Source organism: Anoplopoma fimbria, chromosome 17, assembly GCF_027596085.1.
Source record: "Anoplopoma fimbria isolate UVic2021 breed Golden Eagle Sablefish chromosome 17, Afim_UVic_2022, whole genome shotgun sequence".
In the NCBI taxonomy this organism is placed as follows: Eukaryota; Metazoa; Chordata; class Actinopteri; order Perciformes; family Anoplopomatidae; genus Anoplopoma; species Anoplopoma fimbria.
In genome coordinates this window covers 438,117-457,781 of record NC_072465.1, presented here as the reverse complement: position 1 = coordinate 457,781, position 19,665 = coordinate 438,117, and the positions used below count along the sequence as shown (strand labels likewise).

Here is a 19,665-nt window from a genome sequence, read left to right as displayed (position 1 = left end):
GTACTTGTGTTACATGTGATGTGTAACTGTTCAACCTTGCATTGATCCACAGTAAACACATGTTTAGCTGTGCCTTCTTCTTCCTCTTCTTCTTTTTCTTCTTTCTCTTCTTCATTCGTGATGTTGGTTTTAAAGACTTGATCGATTTACCTCGTGAGCAAAGACATTTTTCATGAAAAAAAAAGATAACAATAGGTTCTTTAAATGCACAAAATCCTCAAAGCATCAAAAGGCACGATTTCTTCATGAATGCCAAAAAAGGAAAATCATAAAATAATAATACCCCATGTAATTCTAAATAATACCTCAGGTGTCTGCTCTAATGGGCAACCACTGATAAATGACCAATATTAGTATAAATATCATATTCAAAGTAACATAAATAGGATTACATCTGGAGATATATGTACAGCAATTACAGTAATACAATCATAATTAAAAGAAATACTGAAAATGTATGTATAAATATGATATAATGATCCAAATGATATTGTTAAAGATCTTGGTTGATGGCTAGAAATATTAATGGAGTTGAAATGTTGAAGCATAAACATGAACAACTTGAATATGTGTAGCTCAAACTGTAGATGCAGTTTCTGCATCTAATGCCACAATGTGACACCTGTCTGGAAAAGGTCACCTAATATGCATTTGATATAGTGTACATTTACATCATCTCATGTCAGTTGATATGATTAGACAATGCACTCTGAATATGTTCAGTAGAGGGCGCAAATATACAAAGTTACACCTGATTTAGAAACAGCTTTTCTTTGGTGGAGAGCTGTTTCTTGCTGGCATGTAATGTGAGACTGTGTGGAGCTCCGTTTGACTCTGTATTGGTGTTCCTTCATCTTTATCGCGTATTGGTAATGAAGCTTCAGCCTCCTCTGCTTCAGTCCAGGCTTCATGCATTTTAACAACTCAGGCCGCCCCTCCTTTCAGTGTTTGAGGAGACTGACATGCCGTTCTGATCCACACACCAGCACCTGCCACGACGCTTACCTCGAGACGACCAACACTGAACAAACAGAGCAAACAAAGATTGTTTTTGCAGCTGGAACTACAACCACACGTCTATAGGAAAGTCTTGTTCACATGCTTTCCATTAATTTGTCTTATTTGCAAACTCACCTGCTTCTTTCTGAAGAAACCACGCTTGTCACAGTTGGGCATGTAGATATCATGATGCGACTTGATTAAATGGGCATCAAGACCTTTGATGAGTGAAGTTAGCAGTTTACGACATGGAGCCTGTAGGGAGAGATCAACATCTGATTGAGTTTAACTCATGCACAGTTTTCTCTGAATTATTAAGGTCATTAGATATGATGTAACTACCTCGTCTGGATCCTCAGTAGTTGCCGGGTCTAGGATCAGACACAGACAAAAGCATTTAGCATCAATCACTTGTTACTGTGTGAATACCTTCATCAATCAAACAACCTTATATTTTGAGGTCAGCTCCAATTATTCTTTTTATTAACTTGTCAAAAACTGTAATATACCTTATTCTTAACTAATAGACCTAATAATACTAAAAAAGGACTAATAGATGTAATAAAACCAAACTTGAAAATAAAATCAATGGTTAAACTGCGACCACTGAACCATAAAAACATTTTTCATGTAGCCGACTGTGATGTTTCAGTAAATCTAACGTTTTTAAGTAACAGATTGTCTGGGACTGAGCAGTGTAAAAACAGGTGTGCTTCTCTGTTCAGATTTCCTCATAACTATCACAAACTCATGATCAAATTATAGTCGGATTGATTGCACGCTCATTTGCTGATTAGATGTGAAATGTGATGGCGTCAGCGTCTTAAATACTGACAAATGAATCAGGAAATGTTGAGTTTTGAAAATCAATAAATTATGAACTTCACCTAAGCCTGAGTTTCATCTTACCTACAGTCCGGACATTTTTAGTCGGGCTGACGCTGCTGGCATTTCTGCAGACTCCCCTTCCTTCCAGAAGGGCACGGAGGGGCCTCGGCTCATCCTCTGAAGGTTCACAACGTAGACCGTAGGCGCAGCCCAGAGTGTAGACCCCACATGGTTCTCCAACGGCCGGAGCGGTGGCATTCAAATCTACAGCCGGCTGTGTGGAGTTTGATGTACAGGTGGGACATCCTCTGGACGGTGTGGTCAGCACCATTGAGCTCGACACAGCCAGCTGCAGGAGGAAAAGCACCAGGATGTTTAAATACAGAAGCATCTCACACTGAAAGTTGTCCACTAATATATGGTAACAGTTCAGTCTCTTGACTGAGGACTTAATCTTAGTTTAGATCGACTGACTGCAGTGTGTCAAAAGGTGAATAGTAATTCCCTCAAGGCAGGATAAGTGATAATGAAGCTGTCAGACACGACTGGCAGCAGCTTTTAAAGAGTCCAAACCAGTGGAGAAAGGTATGGGAGGGTACATGATGGAAAATGTTTTCCTTCTCCTCACACAGCTGAGCACACCCCGTTTCTCCTTGTCTCTGACACACACACACGTATGCTCATACCATTTGTTGTTTTCATCACTCATCAGTCACTGTATTCACTGTCATCTTACAGTAGGTGTAATACTTTACTACTTTGAAATTATGATAGGTTTTTACATTTCACAAGGAATTAATAGTTTCTTGGCAGATTTTAATAAAAACCAACCAGGAGATTATTAAATATAATGCAAAATAGCTCCACCTCAACATAAGAGATGTTATTCATACAGTAAACGGCCTAATAATCCATCGTTTTTCAACAGTTCTGTGCAGTTTAAGGAGATTATCATGAGCCAACAACACAATACTTTGAGCATAATTTGATACGCACAAAACAATTAATGAACCAGCTTTCCTTAAAAAGTTCTCCAAAATAATATAAGTGCTGTAAATACAATACCCAATCACAATATCAATAGTAAAAGTATTTATTTCCTCCCTTTCCATCCTTTTTTTTTTTTTTTTTACGTTGTTAGGACTTTTGTTTAATTGGCAACCAGAAACAAACACTTTGTTTCCAGAGCGTGTTTACAAAGTATGTAACTGCAGGGCTCAAGATTCAGAGAAAATGGTCGACAGTGAAGGAGTGCCCATCAAGGTTGGATGACTAAGACTTTAATAGCTACGAGCAAAAAGTCCCACCCTACAAATACCACTGACTGTGAGTCACAAACAAATTTAATAAGAAGACATGATCTCAAAACATGTCTCCTAACTTAATGTATTAAACCCCAGATTGTGAACTTAATTGCAGATACAAATACAATATCGTTAAATATAGGCCAATCATTTTTAACATAAAAGCAGTTTCCATCTGTTCTTCTATGTTTGTGAAATTTATGTAACAGTTTCTTAATAACATTTCTAGAAAATATACTAATCTATATATATATAATGATTTATATCAATATCAAAACATTAGTGACAGAAGAAACATTTAAAGAAATGAAAAACCCCGATTTCATCACTTAAGGATTTTTTGTAATGTACCCAATAACATATTTCTGTGCTTCTGACAGATTATTACAGCAGAGAAAAGACTTCAATGGAATATCCTCTTTATGAGACTAAGACTAGATTTCAACTACTCTGTGAATGTTGCCTTTCCAAACAACACAACAAAACTTAATTAAATATGACTGTAGAATATAGACAAAAAGGTAAAAGAAGAATTCACCCAAAGTTTTTATTACTAGCCCACTTTTGTATGAATGTCTTAGTCTTTTCACCCCCCAGATTATTATTGTCGGTACTCCTCATGTAAAACATAAACCTGTTAAAAGACTACATAACCCAGCAGCAGCGCACAGGTTAAAGACTACACGCAGTCACTATCCTCTGATGTGATTGGTTGAGTGGGTTGAGTGGGCGGGACTTCCGGCTGCGCAGGTTGGACATAAAGTGACAGACTTCACCTCCTTAAAATTGGAAGAAAACCCGAAGGACGACGCGTTACAAGTTTTAAAACAGTAAGGAACCCACATGAGACAAAGAGGCTGTGAAACGTTTGTGTATGACCTGATATATAACGATGTTTACAGCACATTATGAGCTTAATGCTGTAACGCTGAGCAGCGAGCCGGCCACCGAGGCTGCCTGTAGTTTGGGAAATGATGATGCGTTTACGGGAGGCTCGGAAAGGGTAGTTAAAGTGCAATAAATAAGAAATCTGAGGTAATGGCTCGCATAATTCCTTTACCTTATCAAAACACATCACCAATTAGATCCTCAACTGTATTATTCAGTCGTATTTGGGCTGGTAACTTGGTTTCATTATCAGTTTGGAAAAAAAGGCCATAGTTTCCAGGAACAGAAAACATGTCAGGGAACGAAACTCTTTTACCCTGAAGTTACGTCACTGAGCCGGTGAAAACACAAAACAACAAAACACAACCTGAAGTCATGATAGAGTCATAGAGTTATAGAGTTATAGAGTCATAGAGTTATAGAGTTATAGAGTATAGAGTCATAGAGTTATAGAGTCATAGAGTTATAGAGTTATAGAGTTATAGAGTTATAGAGTCATAGAGTTATAGAGTCATAGAGTCATAGAGTTATAGAGTTATAGAGTCATAGAGTTATAGAGTTATAGAGTCATAGAGTTATAGAGTTATAGAGTCATAGAGTTATAGAGTTATATAGAGTTATAGAGTTATAGAGTCATAGAGTTATAGAGTTATAGAGTCATAGAGTTATAGAGTTATAGAGTCATAGAGTTATAGAGTCATAGAGTTATAGAGTTATAGAGTCATAGAGTTATAGAGTCATAGAGTTATAGAGTCATAGAGTTATAGAGTCATAGAGTTATAGAGTCATAGAGTTATAGAGTTATAGAGTCATAGAGTTATAGAGTCATAGAGTATAGAGTCATAGAGTTATAGAGTCATAGAGTAGAGTATAGAGTTATAGAGTCATAGAGTTATAGAGTCATAGAGTTATAGAGTCATAGAGTTATAGAGTTATAGAGTCATAGAGTTATAGAGTCATAGAGTCATAGAGTCATAGAGTTATAGAGTCATAGAGTTATAGAGTCATAGAGTCATAGAGTTATAGAGTCATAGAGTTATAGAGTCATAGAGTTATAGAGTCATAGAGTTATAGAGTTATAGAGTCATAGAGTCATAGAGTTATAGAGTCATAGAGTTATAGAGTCATAGAGTTATAGAGTCATAGAGTTATAGAGTTATAGAGTCATAGAGTCATACATGTGGATGACACCATAGAGTTATAGAGTTATAGAGTTATAGAGTTATAGAGTCATAGAGTTATAGAGTCATACATGTGGATGACACACACAACATACTAGTTAAATGCACGATGAGTTGATGGACAGAAAAATAATCATGAACATAATAATACATTCATTATTGTTTTTTTTACGTTTTGATTCGTGATAGGAATTCATTAATTAATTAAGTTCTGACATTTTAAAGAGTAGATAATTGATTGATTAATTGAAGAAAAATACGGCAGATTGATAAATAATAAAAATGATCATAGTTTGCAGTCTTACAACAGTGATAAATGGGTTTCAGATGTTGGCATTAAGGTTTGCAGAATAACAGGAAGAGAAAAGAACAGAAATTCATCAGTGAGTAATGGTGTCTATTATACCCACGCATTAACATAAGAACCAGTCTTTACTTGAGTCATTTGGAGTTCACATGGAGTGGAAGACACCCATGGGAGACACCTGACCATCACAGGGCTAACACAAAAAGGGGACTCACGTTCGTGCCTGTTGGCACTGTCCAGGCCTTTGCTTGTCTCTGGAATGTGGGATTAAACATAAATGGAAAAACACAAACGCATCAACAGTTCGCAGGAAGGGTTTGGCCCAAGGATCAAAGCCAGGTCCTTCTCGTCGTCAGGCAACAGTGTTAATCATGTTGTGGTCTAACATGTTTGCGGTGGTTTTAAGGACGACCTGTGCTGTTTTTTGAAGGTGTCCCTTTTCCCCAACAAGCTCTTATGGCTATAACCATTGACTGAACAAATACTGGAACATCTGAATTTGAATATTTCATTTAAAAAATCATCAGGCACAAATTATGTACATAAATGATTTTAAGATGAATATTTAATGTTAGTTGTCCCGTAATACATCTGTTTGATTTGTTTCCCTGTGTCCCAGATTGTAATGATTTTCAGACATGGACGACATAAACCTTCATTATCGCTTTCTGAACTGGAGGAGGCGAATTCGAGAAATTCGTGAAGTGCGAGCAGTGCGATACCGGGAGCGGCTCAAACGGATGCTGAGAGATGGAGACATACTCAGGTAGCAGTGATGATTAGTGGCACCAACAGTGTTTGAACTGCAGACACAGATTCCTTATGTGGTTAAGTCCCTCATTTTATGCTTGAGCTTTTCTTTTGCTTGCCGAATCAGCATCCCACTTTGTTTGTATTTGTTAGAAGCCATGATTACAGTCATATATAGTTTTTCCTTTCTGCCTCTCCTTGTAGGTATCATGGGAATTCAGATGAAGTTGGCTGTTTTGTTGCAGCAAGGCCATTGTCGAGAAGAAATCGCTACTTTGAAGTGAGAGTTGATCATTTTCTTTTCAATCCGTGACTATTGATACGACACAAGATAGCCAATTTTTAAAAAAACATATCACTATGTCAGGAAAATGTTACAGCCTAACTCGTCATTTGATTTTAAATGTAAATCTGATTGATCAACAATAATTCTCTATTTTGTGTGATATTCAATGATGAACTCATACTGAACTCAAACCTGAGTTTGTTTTTTGTATGTACAACAGCTTTATTGTTGATTTAAATTGGCAGTGTAATATTCTTTAATACACAAATAAGCTTCATCAGTCCAACAGATTTTCTGTTCACTCTAGAATTAAAAAGAAATTAAATATAATCAAGGTTACTAGTATGCACACAAATACATAGTTTTTTGTGCTATTGATGGGCACTTATCGGTCGATAATGCAGAACACCACGGAAATGAAGGAGCCCATTGGAGCTGGAAATAACCACAATTCATTGGTTATCCAGTACCTGAGGTATCAGCTCAGATTTCAGACAACAAAATATAAAAAGAAAATTAAGTCTATTTTTAAAACAATTCTGCAGTGTTTTTGAAATGATCAACAGTGATCCACATATTTTAGTACATTTATATTTTTCACCGTCAAAATAGTGTACTGTTAAGATTTGTATATTGTGCTAACTTCTATATTTTTAATATTCATTATTGATTTGGGACACAGCCCTTGTTCTGTGTTGATGACAGGAGACTTGGCAGTATGTCTCATTGCTTGTGTTCCTTGTGCTGAGCCATACTGAAAAAGAAATCAGGACACTCTGCCTGGGAATAGCTTTTTTATGAGACACAAAGGTCTTTCAGCTTGGAAATATATGCTCTTCTTCATTGTGTGCTGGGACTGAAAGTAGCATGATTACTGAGGCTTTTGTTTCTTCAAGTCATATATGCCAACATCATTTATACCAAAGTCAGAAGCAGTGTGTCAGCAATTAAGTCCCAGAACAGAACATAACAATAGACTCACCTGTGCATGATGTACATCTCCTCTTGAACAACTTGGATGTTGACATACTGTTCAGTCAACCTACCAAGTTCAATTGGGGTTAAAAAAAATATGTCTATGTATCGTTTGATCACAGGACTTTTATTGTAAAACCTTTGTGATTTAAAGTGGGACAAAAATATAATTTGAGATCAGAAGAGAAACCAAATAAAAAGAGCTGGAGTCTTCCAGAAGCTCAGTAAATGTTTTCACCAGGCTCACACACATTGCCTGCTGTTTTTCAGCAGAAAATTCATGCTATTAACATTGATTCACTTAACACAAACAGTGTTATGGGTCAAGCCCCTCTTAGTTACTGTTGCTATGCCAGTCATGCCTTCCCCCCCTAGCACGGAACATGCGTCGTTAACAATGATAACAAAGGCAGATTTTGAACTTGAAATTTTCTTCACGTTTTAAACCGACGAGTCCCTGAGTTCAGAAGGACACAGACAAAAACAGGATTCACATCTCCAGCAAGCAAGCAACCATTTTGAAAACGTGTGTAAAAGTGTTTCTAGCTAACTTGTTTCAAAACGTGAAATATGCACCTCAGGCTACTTGCATGAGCACAATACTTTGCTGTTGACCCAAGGTGAGTCAGATTATTTATTTGTAAACAGCCCCAGCTAGCAGCCAGTAACAGTAGGTATTAAGGGTCAATGCTGTACTACATACTGTAACACTGCATGTACAGCTGCTGCATACAGATACAGAATATTAAAGTTTCAGAAGTGCTTTTGACGTGATACAGGGGCTTTCTTATCTCAGCCCGGGCAAACTGGTTTCACAAAGCCAAATAAGTTGAAGCTCTTTACATATTATGTTCTGGTTTGTTTATTTCACAGTCCTTGGTAGTCTAGACACTGTAGTGCACAAACATCCCATGACAATGACTGTTCCTCAGAATTAACCGTGTTCAAACTTGCCCAAAACGCACACATCCTGCTCCGGCCTCACGTGTATTGAAACAGTAACTAAACCTCTCAACCTTTATACTTGCGTGTTATCCGTCCCTGTGACTCACTTTGTGGGAGACACGTAGGAGGAGGGAGGATACTATTTGTGTAAATAAGCATATGTGCTATGTGCTAGCTATAAATGTTAGTAAAGTGGATGCTGATTGTAGATTATAGGGTTTATCTGCATGTTTTACACTGACACAGAAAAAAGAAAAAGGGTACGCATTACTTCTCACTCTCAGGAGGCCAGCGTTGAGGTCATGGGAAAGAACTTAAAAGTTTCCCCCGTCTCTTGTCCTGGATTTGCCAGCAGTACTCCGATTGCATTGCTTCCATGTACGGCTCCCTAGGGATGATGTCATATGGTCAGTATTCAGTTATGATAACAATGGTAAAGGCCAGCTCTTTACCTCAGGGTTTTCACTTTGAACCAACATGCAGCTCAGTACAAAGAGATGCTGTATAGTTTCACGTTGATTTTGGAAGTTTTATGAAGTGAAATGAGAAGTAGTGCCAACCCAAAAGCAAAATGAAGTGGCATGTAAAATGCCTGAAGGAGCAGACACAGAAAGCTTTTCTGGCAAGTTAAAACTGCATCACTCAAGTCGGTATTTTGAAACGTTTATGTCAGCTTGTATGATATTCCTACCATCAAATCAGTATAACTAGGAACTATAGGATTGATTGCCCTGACATTTTATATAGACATTTACAGTCTGCAGAGAATGAGTCCATCTGATTTTGGGGATTCCATGACACCGGTAGCAGCACCAGCACCAAATATATATTTGTCCAGTACTTACATTTATGACTAAATACATGCAAAACTAATGACATTCCCATCAGCCTAAGTTGTGCTTTGGGTTTAGTGCTAATAAGCAAATATTAGGATGCTAACATGCTAAACTAAGATGGCGAACAAACATAATACCTGCTAATCATCTGCTAGTTGCATTCTAGCATTCTTAGTCTTGTTTCTGAAATATAAAGTAGTGTTAGCTGTACAGACAGGATTACTTTGCTCGCATAACCTGTTTATTTGTGAACCTAATATACAGGTACTGTACATGTTCTTTGATTTATCTCAGTGGGTGACTCACGCATGTATGACAACAACCACCAAAAGAAAATACAATAAGTCCTTATTGAAAAAAAAGACATCTATATCCTTCAGCCTCGCTCTCCCCTTTCATTCACTTTGTATTCCTCCGCCTCAACAAAGTTTGTTCTGCTGATGAACAATATAAAAAGCCTCCCACACATGATGTGTAATGAGTAGCCCATGAATAGCTGCTCTTGATGATAAAGCAGCAGCTTTTGAATTCAAGGTTGAGATCCAAAGATGTGTTGGAGCAAGAATGAAATGACTCCACACATTATTTAGAAGAACCTTGGTTCTGATGTTCACTTCTCTAAATCACAGGTTGTTCACAGAATTTAATGACACCCTTTTGATTAAAATGAAGTTGGTTTCAGGGAGATTACTGTTTTAAGACAAAGATAATCCGTTAATGTTTTTGGAGTCCCTAAAAGGGAGCTTTTGAACTGCAGTGATTCCCTCTTGTTTCTTCGTGGTTATTCAACCTGTGGTGTTTGCAGGTGACCATCATCGATACAGGAGTGAGGGGAATGATTTCTGTTGGTTTGGTACCTCAGCTCTACAAGCTGGACCATCAGCCCGGCTGGCTCCCACACTCTGTGGCTTTTCATGCGGATGATGGCAAGTATGTGACAATGATGATTTTCTTTACATATACTGTAGACTGAAAATGTTGTTAATGATAAATGGAGATCCAGCAGAATAATGTACTTCTGATTGACAGAGCGAAATGTTACACCTACACAAGCTCACAGCTTTCTCACAGCTTTCTGTCTTAAAATAATAGCCATATGAACGTTGAAACAGGTTTTGCTTGCTGTTATCATTCTACCTGTCCATACTTCCTGGTTGGTAAGAGATCCCTTCTTTTTAGAGAGACTTACATAGAGGGAGATGACACAAATTAACTGTTGATTATGTGCCATATTTCCCTTATTTTCAGTGACAGGAAACATTTTCTATTTGTCTTCTAGTGTTTTTCTGTGAACATCAGCACAAGCTGAAAATTATGAGCCTAAACGATTAGCTATTCAACCTCTCCTGCTTGTTTCTCCACAGGCTGTATAATGGAAACACTGTAGGACAGCAGTTTGGTCCAAAATGCTGCAGAGGTGACAGAATCGGCTGTGGAGTTTCTCTGGACTCTGATGATGGACAGCTAACGGTGTTTTTTACCAAGAATGGCAAAGAAGTATGTGCTCTGTTACCATCATATTTCTTTTCCTGAGACAAAATTTGCTCAACCATACAACAATTATATATATATATGAATGTACTCAGAGTTCCCAGATAGCTTTCCCTAAACCATACCGTATCTGATTGTGTGCCTAGGTTGGCAGTGTGGACATCCCAGCATCGCCTGATGCTCTCTTCCCTGCAGTGGGAATGCACTCTTTGGGAGAAGAAGTGCTGCTGGACCTGAACGCTGAATGGGGGATGGAGGAGGATGATGGACAGATGATTGTGGACAGTCATGAGGAGGACTGGTGCCGTCTCCATGACATCAAGGTGACTGGCACGGTAAGTCCTGTTGCTGAGAGATAGACAATAGAAGAAAAAAAAAAAAAATATATATATATATATATATATATATACACTAAAAGTTGTTCATCCTTTTTTTTTTTTACAAATTCTAATGTGAGCAGGTCTGCCAATCAGTAACATAAATATAACATAACATTTTTTAAAGGTTCATAATGTGTAATGATTCACTTGTATCAGTGGGAGGATGACGCAGAGGAAGAATCTGTGTACACAAGATTATCACTCATACATCGGAAAGCTTTTATTAAGGTTGTCTGCTTACTGATGTTGTTAGCTCGACTCCTTGAGTCACTCCATCACTCCTGTATTTCATTCAGTTTTACCCATTAGTTCCTATTTATTCCTGGTCTGAAACAAAACATGTTTAGAATCAAATTCATTTGAATGTTTAACATGACATAGGCATATAATTTAAGTATCCCAAACTTGTAAGAAGAACTACACAGATTTTACACATAAAAGTCTGTTTACAGCTCTTGGTATTCATAACTCTTGAATACCATCATTTCCATGACAATTGATAAAAAGCGCTACAAGGTAGACAAAAAATATGTATTTTATGATAATAAAATATAATACGTATTTTTGGAAGTGATTAAATGCAACAGGAACTGATTATAAAGTCAAATAAGAAATTTCTCCACAAACATAGTATTAGTGACGCTATATGAAACTGGTGAATCTGTGTCAAATCCAAATTGGAAAAAAACATATTTAAGATCAACAAGGCAACGTGCAACGTTTAGATGGCAAGTCCTAACCCAAATCCCAGAGGGTCGATACAGAAATGCAGACCTTGATATGAGCTTATGCTAAAATCCTGATAGAAAACAGACCAATATTTCTCCTGAGTACTACTTGTCCTCCTCTCTCTCTTTCTCTTTGTTTGGGACTCCACCCCTCCCTGTGACACAGTGTTTGTGTCTGACTCAGGCGTTGATACGCATAACACCTGAATAGAGAAAGGATGGGAGGGGAACATAGCTCAATAGCCCTTAGGCAGTACCTGTTTGCCACCCGCACATTTATTTATGCTTTATTTCTACAAATGTCCTGTATGAATTTAGGGCACCGGATCGGCTTTTTACTTCTTGAGGTTGTATTTTCATACTGCCATAAAGGGAAGAGACGTGGCAGAGTTCTCTGGAAATGAATCGGCCTGTAAATGCTAATAGATGAGACTTGAAATATATTTTATTTATTTTAAGGCGGGTTATGATTTAAGATTTAAGCAGATATTATTATTATTATTATTATATTATTATTGTTAGTGCTGAAGTGACAGTGGTTGGGTTTAATGAGCTCAACGCTATTGCAACCTGCTGTTCGTTAATGAAGGAAGAGTGAAGTTACATTTGTTATCCATGTAAGTAACGGCATGTTGAGCCCAGTTCGGTGCAGAGATGACGAATCAAATCCTGTCCCATTTTTCCAGAAAAGAAAGAATAGCATGATTGCATTTCATCTCATCATCTAACATCCCTAATAGGATAATGTTTGATGAAACATTCTCTTTCATATTTTTCAACTCCAACCTGAGAGGGAAGCAGAGGCAGAATCTGATATGGGCCAGATGTGCTGCTTAAAGCTTAAACAGCAGTATTATCATAGCCAGTGGGGCGCGATTACATGAACTAACATGCACTAAAAGGAACAAATGGCTGGCCTGTTTTTTTTAAAGAAAGCTCAGAGAAGCTTGTGTTACAACACACACAGAGGGAGAGAGACTTCATTCTCTGCTAAGATAGACATTACTTGTCAAAATCTTTACATTGCAAATAGTTGTTTTCTGCTTTATTGATGCTCTGGATAGTGTAAAGAGAACCTCAAAGTGAGTTAACATGAGCCACCAAATGTTTCTGAACAAGACTGTATAACTAAAACGTCTGAGTGTATAAAACTGAGCAAGGTTGTGACTATTGATTTTCATTAATAAGACTTAAATACACAACGCTGACATGTTATCAACTCACAAAGTTGTGTATGCAGTCAGAACACATGCAGCAGCACATAAAGCAACATAAGGATTTATTCTTGTTTTTGGCTACCCCATAGATGTATAACCAGTATTCACCCTTCTTCTAGCTCTGTTGGTTTCAACAGTCCGTCTCACAACCTGCTGGATGCTCCGCTGTTTTCACCGACTAGCTAGATGCTAAGCAAGTACCTGAATGTGTCTGTGTTGTTTCCACAGCTGCTGGAGTACGTGGGTAAAGGGAAGAGCATTGTGGACGTGGGCTTGGCTCAGGCCCGCCGGCCTCTCAACACACGCTTCCACTACTATGAACTGGAGATCACAGATGCTGGCGAGAAGTGTTACATTGCCCTGGGGCTGGCACGCAGGGTAAGAGCCTCTTCCTTCTTTTAGTCATCACCATAATGATCACGTCATTATCATTGACAGACCGTGCTACTTACCGCACACTCTGCAGTTATCTGTCGGTAAAGAAAACGTGTCTGCCTGCACCCCTCACACCGCGTCATTGCTCTCGCTCATATGCACCACTGCTCTCACTGTTTCCAGGCTGAGTGATGGATGACCGAAAGAGGAAAAGCTAACAACCGGATAAATATTGTCTCATTTTACCCCCACATCTGGTTTTCCATAAAAAAGCAAGTTGTTCCATTTACATGCTAATCTACCATGTCAACTGGAACCCTGCAGTCAAGTATGTGATAAGTTACCAATGCATCTGATTTGGTTTGTGTGACATTCCTTCAGGTCCTGCTTTATTTTGCTTCCTCTTTCCTTAACGTGCACAAGGAGGGGTGATTAGTAAAGAATTGGAAGTATGCAGGAGTTCCTCAGGCTTTGCAATTAAAGGTTGATATCCTAATTAATTAGGTGATTTTAAACCACAAATGATGACAGCGAGCGATGATGCATATTTTGGAAATAGGTTGGGTCTGAAAGAAGACTTGTTGAATGTTTACCCATCAGAGATTCATTCAGCTGCCTTTGGTCTCCCATGAAACTTTCATGATCTCATGCACATCCTGTTTAATATAAATGAAGCAGCGTAGTGGTGGCTGTGGGGGTGCAGTCATCGTGGCAGTTAAACAACAGCTATGAAATTAAGTGTGGCTCAGATACTGCTACACTCTGCAGGGATTCTCACTCATTGGATACTAATTGATTGAGCATCAGTCTCGCTAATCACACTGCTGTTTCGCCAGCTGTGATGGTGTTAACAGCCTGGGAGGTGGTGGATAACTGTTGCACTCACCCACGACATTAAGCTCCCATTGACACCTCTGCTGTTAGTTACTGTGTATGGGCACGTTGCGCCCCTGGGGTCAGATTGCTTGGAGAATAGAGCTCTGTCATTTCGCTGATCATCTTCCTGGAATTGTTTTTCTCGATGTGTCTGCGGTTCTGGTGGAGCATTATAAATCCATCAAACGGTCATTCCTGAGGTTTTGTATCTTCCCCTGTCATCTCCTGCAAGACGCACGACTGCCGATGGGAAGCGTTACCTCTCGCTACAGATATCAAAACAAAGGTGACTCTCTCTGTCTCAGGATAACACGTGCTTTACAGTTTGTAGTTGCTCAGTGGTTGCTTATATCGTATGAAGAATCAATTGTTTATGGTGCATTCCTTTTCTCTTTTGTTGCTTCAGGGGAAAGTCTCATAATCTTTGTTTTTTACACAACTTATCTCTTAAATTCTGTGGTTTTCCTGTGCCCATCATCGCATCGGTCCTCCGCTTACAGGGGCTTATATGATTTTTACTTAAAATTTAACCTTCACTGTAAAGTTGATCTCTTTTATTACAGCAAGTCCAAATGAAGAATTCCTCCCTTCGTAGGAAGCGGTTGTAGTCTAGAGGTGATTTAGCTCATCAGAATCGCATTGCTTGGTGAAAGAAAATGTTCATTTTGCCGTTTGTCCATCAAACCATATTTGTAGATATAACACTTTAGGATGCCCAAAGCTAGATACAAAATGTGTGAATAAACAAGTACAGGGAGCAGACTACTCAACTAATCCTCCTGATCATCCAGAAACCCTGAGAACATTTGGTATGGAGTTGCACTGTAAAATTCAAATTCCAGTTACAAATCAGCTTGGAGTCCTAAACTTTTCACCTGTCAGTCTAAACACTGACATTTCTTGATGCCAGTGGCACACATGTGGCACATATGTGGAATCACACCAGCCACTACGCCAAATCGGAAATCACTATCACGGTGACAAAATCTGTCCACAGGTATTCAAACACATGGCAAAGTACTCAAAACCTCTTCTGTTGTACTTCCTGCTACACTAGGCGTCTCCAGCACCACATTTTGCCATGATGACACACACACAGACTCACAAAGTGAAAACCATACCAGCGTCACTGATTCAGCTGCTCATAAAATGGATGGAGGCTTTGTTGGGACTAGTTGAAGTGTTATTAAATCACAAGATGTCACTTTCGCTTCTGTCTCACAGGACTACCCCAAAAACAGACATCCAGGTTGGAGCAGAGGGTCTATAGCCTATCATGCAGGTGAGTGTTGGCTGATCATGAAGGTGCACGATGATCTGTCTGTGTTTTCTCTGCGTTCAAATGAAATCCATAATACACCACCTCTGTCATCATAGACAGTGTGGCTGTCTCATATAATATCTTGGATTTTGTTGGGTCGACATTTATTGTGCTGCATGCAATCACATTGGCAATGACACCCTTATTGTCGCCCATGTTTCTGGCCATGGTAGAAAGTACTGCTTTGTTTGTATTTTATTATCACTGGTAGCCATTTTATTAAAAATGTAAACATTCAAGAGGTTATTATTGAAATAACTGGAAACAGCCAAAAGCAATGCATTGCTGAAAATAGTTCCCTATAAACTTTCAAGTATGATTGCTCCAACTTGATATTTGATGCATATTACATTACATTACAGTCATTTAGCAGACGCTTTTATCCATGTTCTTCCCTGTGTCTGTGTGGGTTTCCTATGGTTGCCCTGGTTTCCTCCCACAGTCTAAATAATGCAGGTCAGGTGGACTGGAAACTATAAATTGCCTGTAGGAGTGAGTGGGAATAGTGGGAATGTCTGTCTATAACATCTTGTGTGTTGGCTGAGCCAGTGGTTCAGAAAATGAATGGATGGATTTTACTTTAAACTGCTCTTCCAAACAAAACTATTTATATAAATGTTAGCAATGGCAGACAATGTCTTGTGTGTGTTAATTGTATCACACTCTCTCATGCATGTGACACACAGCACTGATCAACGGCACTATTGTTCCTGTTTAGATGATGGAAAGTTGTTCCAGGGCAGCGGGGTCGGGGACGCGTTTGGGCCGCGCTGCTTTGAAGGAGACATCATGGGCTGCGGGATCATGTTTCCACGTGACTACAGCCTTGATGGTGGAGGTGATCACCTTTTTTAGATTGTTTCAAAAGCACTGTGCCCCATCATGAACAACCTCTAACAGTCTTTCTTTCTACTTGTGTGTCTGGGTTCTTTCAGATGACGTTGAAGACTGGGACCTTGACGTGATTCCCAAACCCAGTGCGGTTCAAAATGACTTGTATGCAAGCAATGAAGATGAGGAGGATGAGGGAGAAGATTTGGAAGGGAGGAAGGTCACGGTGAGATGCTGTCAAATTCTTGGAATATAAAGCCAGCGAGTCTTCCTTCCTTCCTTCCTTCCTGAATATACGATCTTCTTGCTGTCCCCTTTTGTGTTTGAGCAGGTGTTCTTCACCAGAAATGGAAAGGTTGTGGGCCGGAGGGAAGTGGCCTTACCTGTAGGAGGCTTGTACCCCACGATTGGCATGATGAGCAGTGGGGAGAAGGTCAGAGTGGACCTGCACCCGCTGAGTGGCTAGCAGAGAGGAGACATCAGAGCACGGAGGAATGATTGAGCTCTGCTACATCTTCGGAGATCAGATTATAAATAATACCTCCACATCAACAGGCTCCAAGGTGTTACTTGAAAAGTCACTCCAGTGGAGAAGGTGACTGAGGCCCATGCTGTAAGAATGATCAAATTAATGCATGTTATTATATAACATGAGTGCCTCAAAGAAGTGCTTTATAATGAAATGGTTTTACAGGAAAGCCTTAATCCAGAGGTCTGTGTTGGTGACACACTATTTTTGATAATTTATTCACAAAGAGTAAAGTATAACATAAAATACCAAAAAAAGGGTCTCAGCAGATAAATGAATGTAAAAATCCAATCAGAGCAGGCCAAAGCAAACACACAGACCCTTTTATCAGCAGTGGATATGTAGCATCACTCGCACAGCCTGCTGCTGTCTGCAGCTGGAGGTCTGCTCTCTGTCTTCCTATCTGGTGTGCTACTGACACTCAGTGGTGAGAGTGGTAGTGGTGAGTTTACTCAGTGAAGCAATGTCAGTGAAACTAACTGCTTTACGAGTGTCGCTCTCTACATGTATAAGTGCTTTGTTTCTGCAAGCCACATGCTTTAGGAATTATGTGATAATTACGTGTAAGAACAGCTTGTTGAGGTTAAATCTAAAGGAGTAAGATGTGTAAAAAGTAGGCTTCCAAATTATTCTTTTTATTTTTTTGACTAGCTGTTGTCTTTTTTATTTAGGTATGATTTTGACTGAATTGTAGACATGTACTGTCATGAAAAACATGCAGGTCATAGTCACTCCAAAGCTATTTGGAGAAACATTTGTGTTTTAAAAAATGCGAAAATCACCAAAATCATGTCATAGGAAGAACCCTAAAATAGACTTCTTTGTCTCTTGATATCGCTTTGATTGTGTTTTTTCAGTATAGATTTTGGTGTATATAGTTTATATGAATAAACAATATACATATACAATAAACATATTCTCCAAGCACGTATTTCAGATTGCCTAATACACACATAAACAAACCTAAGAAAACGACTCATCTCCATATTTAAGTTAACGAAGGTAATCCCAAACTTAGTGGAGCCTTTTTGATACAATTGAACTTCACAGGAAAAAAGACACATTTGAAGTCGTGCTTTTGGCTGTATTTTCTGTAGATCATAGGGTATTTTGGATTAAATGAACAAAATGGAAAATAAACGTGAAGAGCAATTCAAAGCCTGAGTATCAAAGCCACTCAGGAAAATAATAATTAAGGACATATCATGGTAAAGTAGTACATTTTCCAATAGTTCAACATTTCAATAGTTTGAAAATGAAGCCATACTGTAACTGATATTTGCTGCTCTCAGGTGCATTTGAAAATCAAAATTAAGTACCTTGTCTTTTATATGGTTATTTTTGTGATTTTGCTGTATGTTAAAGTCCACCATTGCTAAAATCCTGTAATGTTTTGGGTTTTTTTTGGTCACAATGACTATGTTTATGACATGGAATACTGTTAAAGTAGAATATTTTGATTGTTTCCCCCCTGACTCCAATGTAAACGGTAAATTATTGTCTCTCTTTTGTGACACCAAAATGTATCTACCTTTTACAAAAATTGTAGAGATAAAGGAGGTGCTTCTGGTATTAATTCCCATTAATAAGAGGTTTCTCTGCAGATTTCTCTGATACTTGCTATGAATTATTCATAAAAATACAACAATAGGCTGTTAATTGTAACTATACCTTTTTAGAGGATTTATTTACTGTATTGTATCATATAGTTTCCATTTTATGTTAAATCTGACATTCTTGGATGTAAGAACTTCTTCAGGCTTTACAACCAGCCTGATGTTAAACATTTGACCTAATGAGCAAAGTGCCTGAGTGAATGGGTCCAGTCTGGACCCTTATTAAATAATCCATGTAGGTTTTTTATGGATATTGGTTATTGTTGACTCTCAAGTTTGTGGACCCACATTCACACTGTAAACCTGCTTCCACACCTCATCCTAAAGGTGCCATGTGTCTACGAACTCTGCATGTCACTGAAAAGGTCTAACACACTTTATTGGAATCATGCAGGACTCCAAATCTTGCTTGGAAATGAAATTGAATATGGAATAATTGCTTCCATTAAATGCCCCTTGGTCAGCAAAAAAATGTAAAGACTGATGTTTTGGTGATGCTCAACTGCTGCTAATTGTGTGCCGAGGAAACACTGCGCATCATCCTATCAGCCTGTACTGTAGAGGTGTACTCATGTTTGGTTTTTCTCTATCATCGTCCAGTTTTATGTTAATGATCTTGGTTCTCAGGAGCTACTAATGGTCTTCTTCTCCTGTTGGCCGTCTGCCACACACTTTCAATATTTAGCCCTCCTGTATCTTTAGTGTAGTTCATTATGAAGGAAGTCTCTCTAAATCCAGCCCTTGTGTAGATCCTATGTTTTTATTTCATGTTGACTTTTCTCCTGTGCCCCCTGTCTCTTTTCATTTGAATCAATCAGGTAAACATGCCAAAAAATTATTTTAAAAAAATAAAGAATATTTACACCCTGCTTGCGACCTTCCTGTTGTGTCAAGTTTATTTTTAATGAATAACATTCAGTGCTGTCGGCTGACTTTAATTGGTAATATGATAATCTTAGATGTTTTATAAAATGCGAACCGAGTATTCCAATACAAAAACCC

General features: G+C 38.5%; 2 protein-coding genes across 2 annotated transcripts; one reads left to right on the top strand and one right to left on the bottom strand.

Annotated features, from left to right (window-relative positions):
• Window positions 1-916: 916 nt before the first annotated feature.
• LOC129106321 (insulin-like growth factor-binding protein 5) lies at window positions 917-2,218 on the bottom strand. Its single transcript, XM_054617707.1, has 4 exons — window positions 1,909-2,218; window positions 1,342-1,370; window positions 1,135-1,254; window positions 917-1,021 (listed from the first exon to the last, which is right to left on the bottom strand). Exons 1-4 carry the CDS (start codon window positions 2,216-2,218, stop codon window positions 917-919), a joined length of 564 nt encoding a protein of 187 aa, XP_054473682.1.
• A 1,654-nt stretch (window positions 2,219-3,872) lies between these two features.
• On the top strand, window positions 3,873-19,526 carry LOC129105796 (SPRY domain-containing protein 3-like). Its single transcript, XM_054616993.1, has 11 exons — window positions 3,873-3,961; window positions 6,127-6,273; window positions 6,462-6,537; window positions 10,105-10,229; window positions 10,664-10,796; window positions 10,937-11,125; window positions 13,344-13,493; window positions 15,591-15,648; window positions 16,406-16,525; window positions 16,623-16,744; window positions 16,850-19,526. Exons 2-11 carry the CDS (start codon window positions 6,146-6,148, stop codon window positions 16,982-16,984), a joined length of 1,236 nt encoding a protein of 411 aa, XP_054472968.1. The 5' UTR covers window positions 3,873-3,961; window positions 6,127-6,145; the 3' UTR covers window positions 16,985-19,526.
• The last annotated feature ends 139 nt before the right edge of the window (window positions 19,527-19,665 follow it).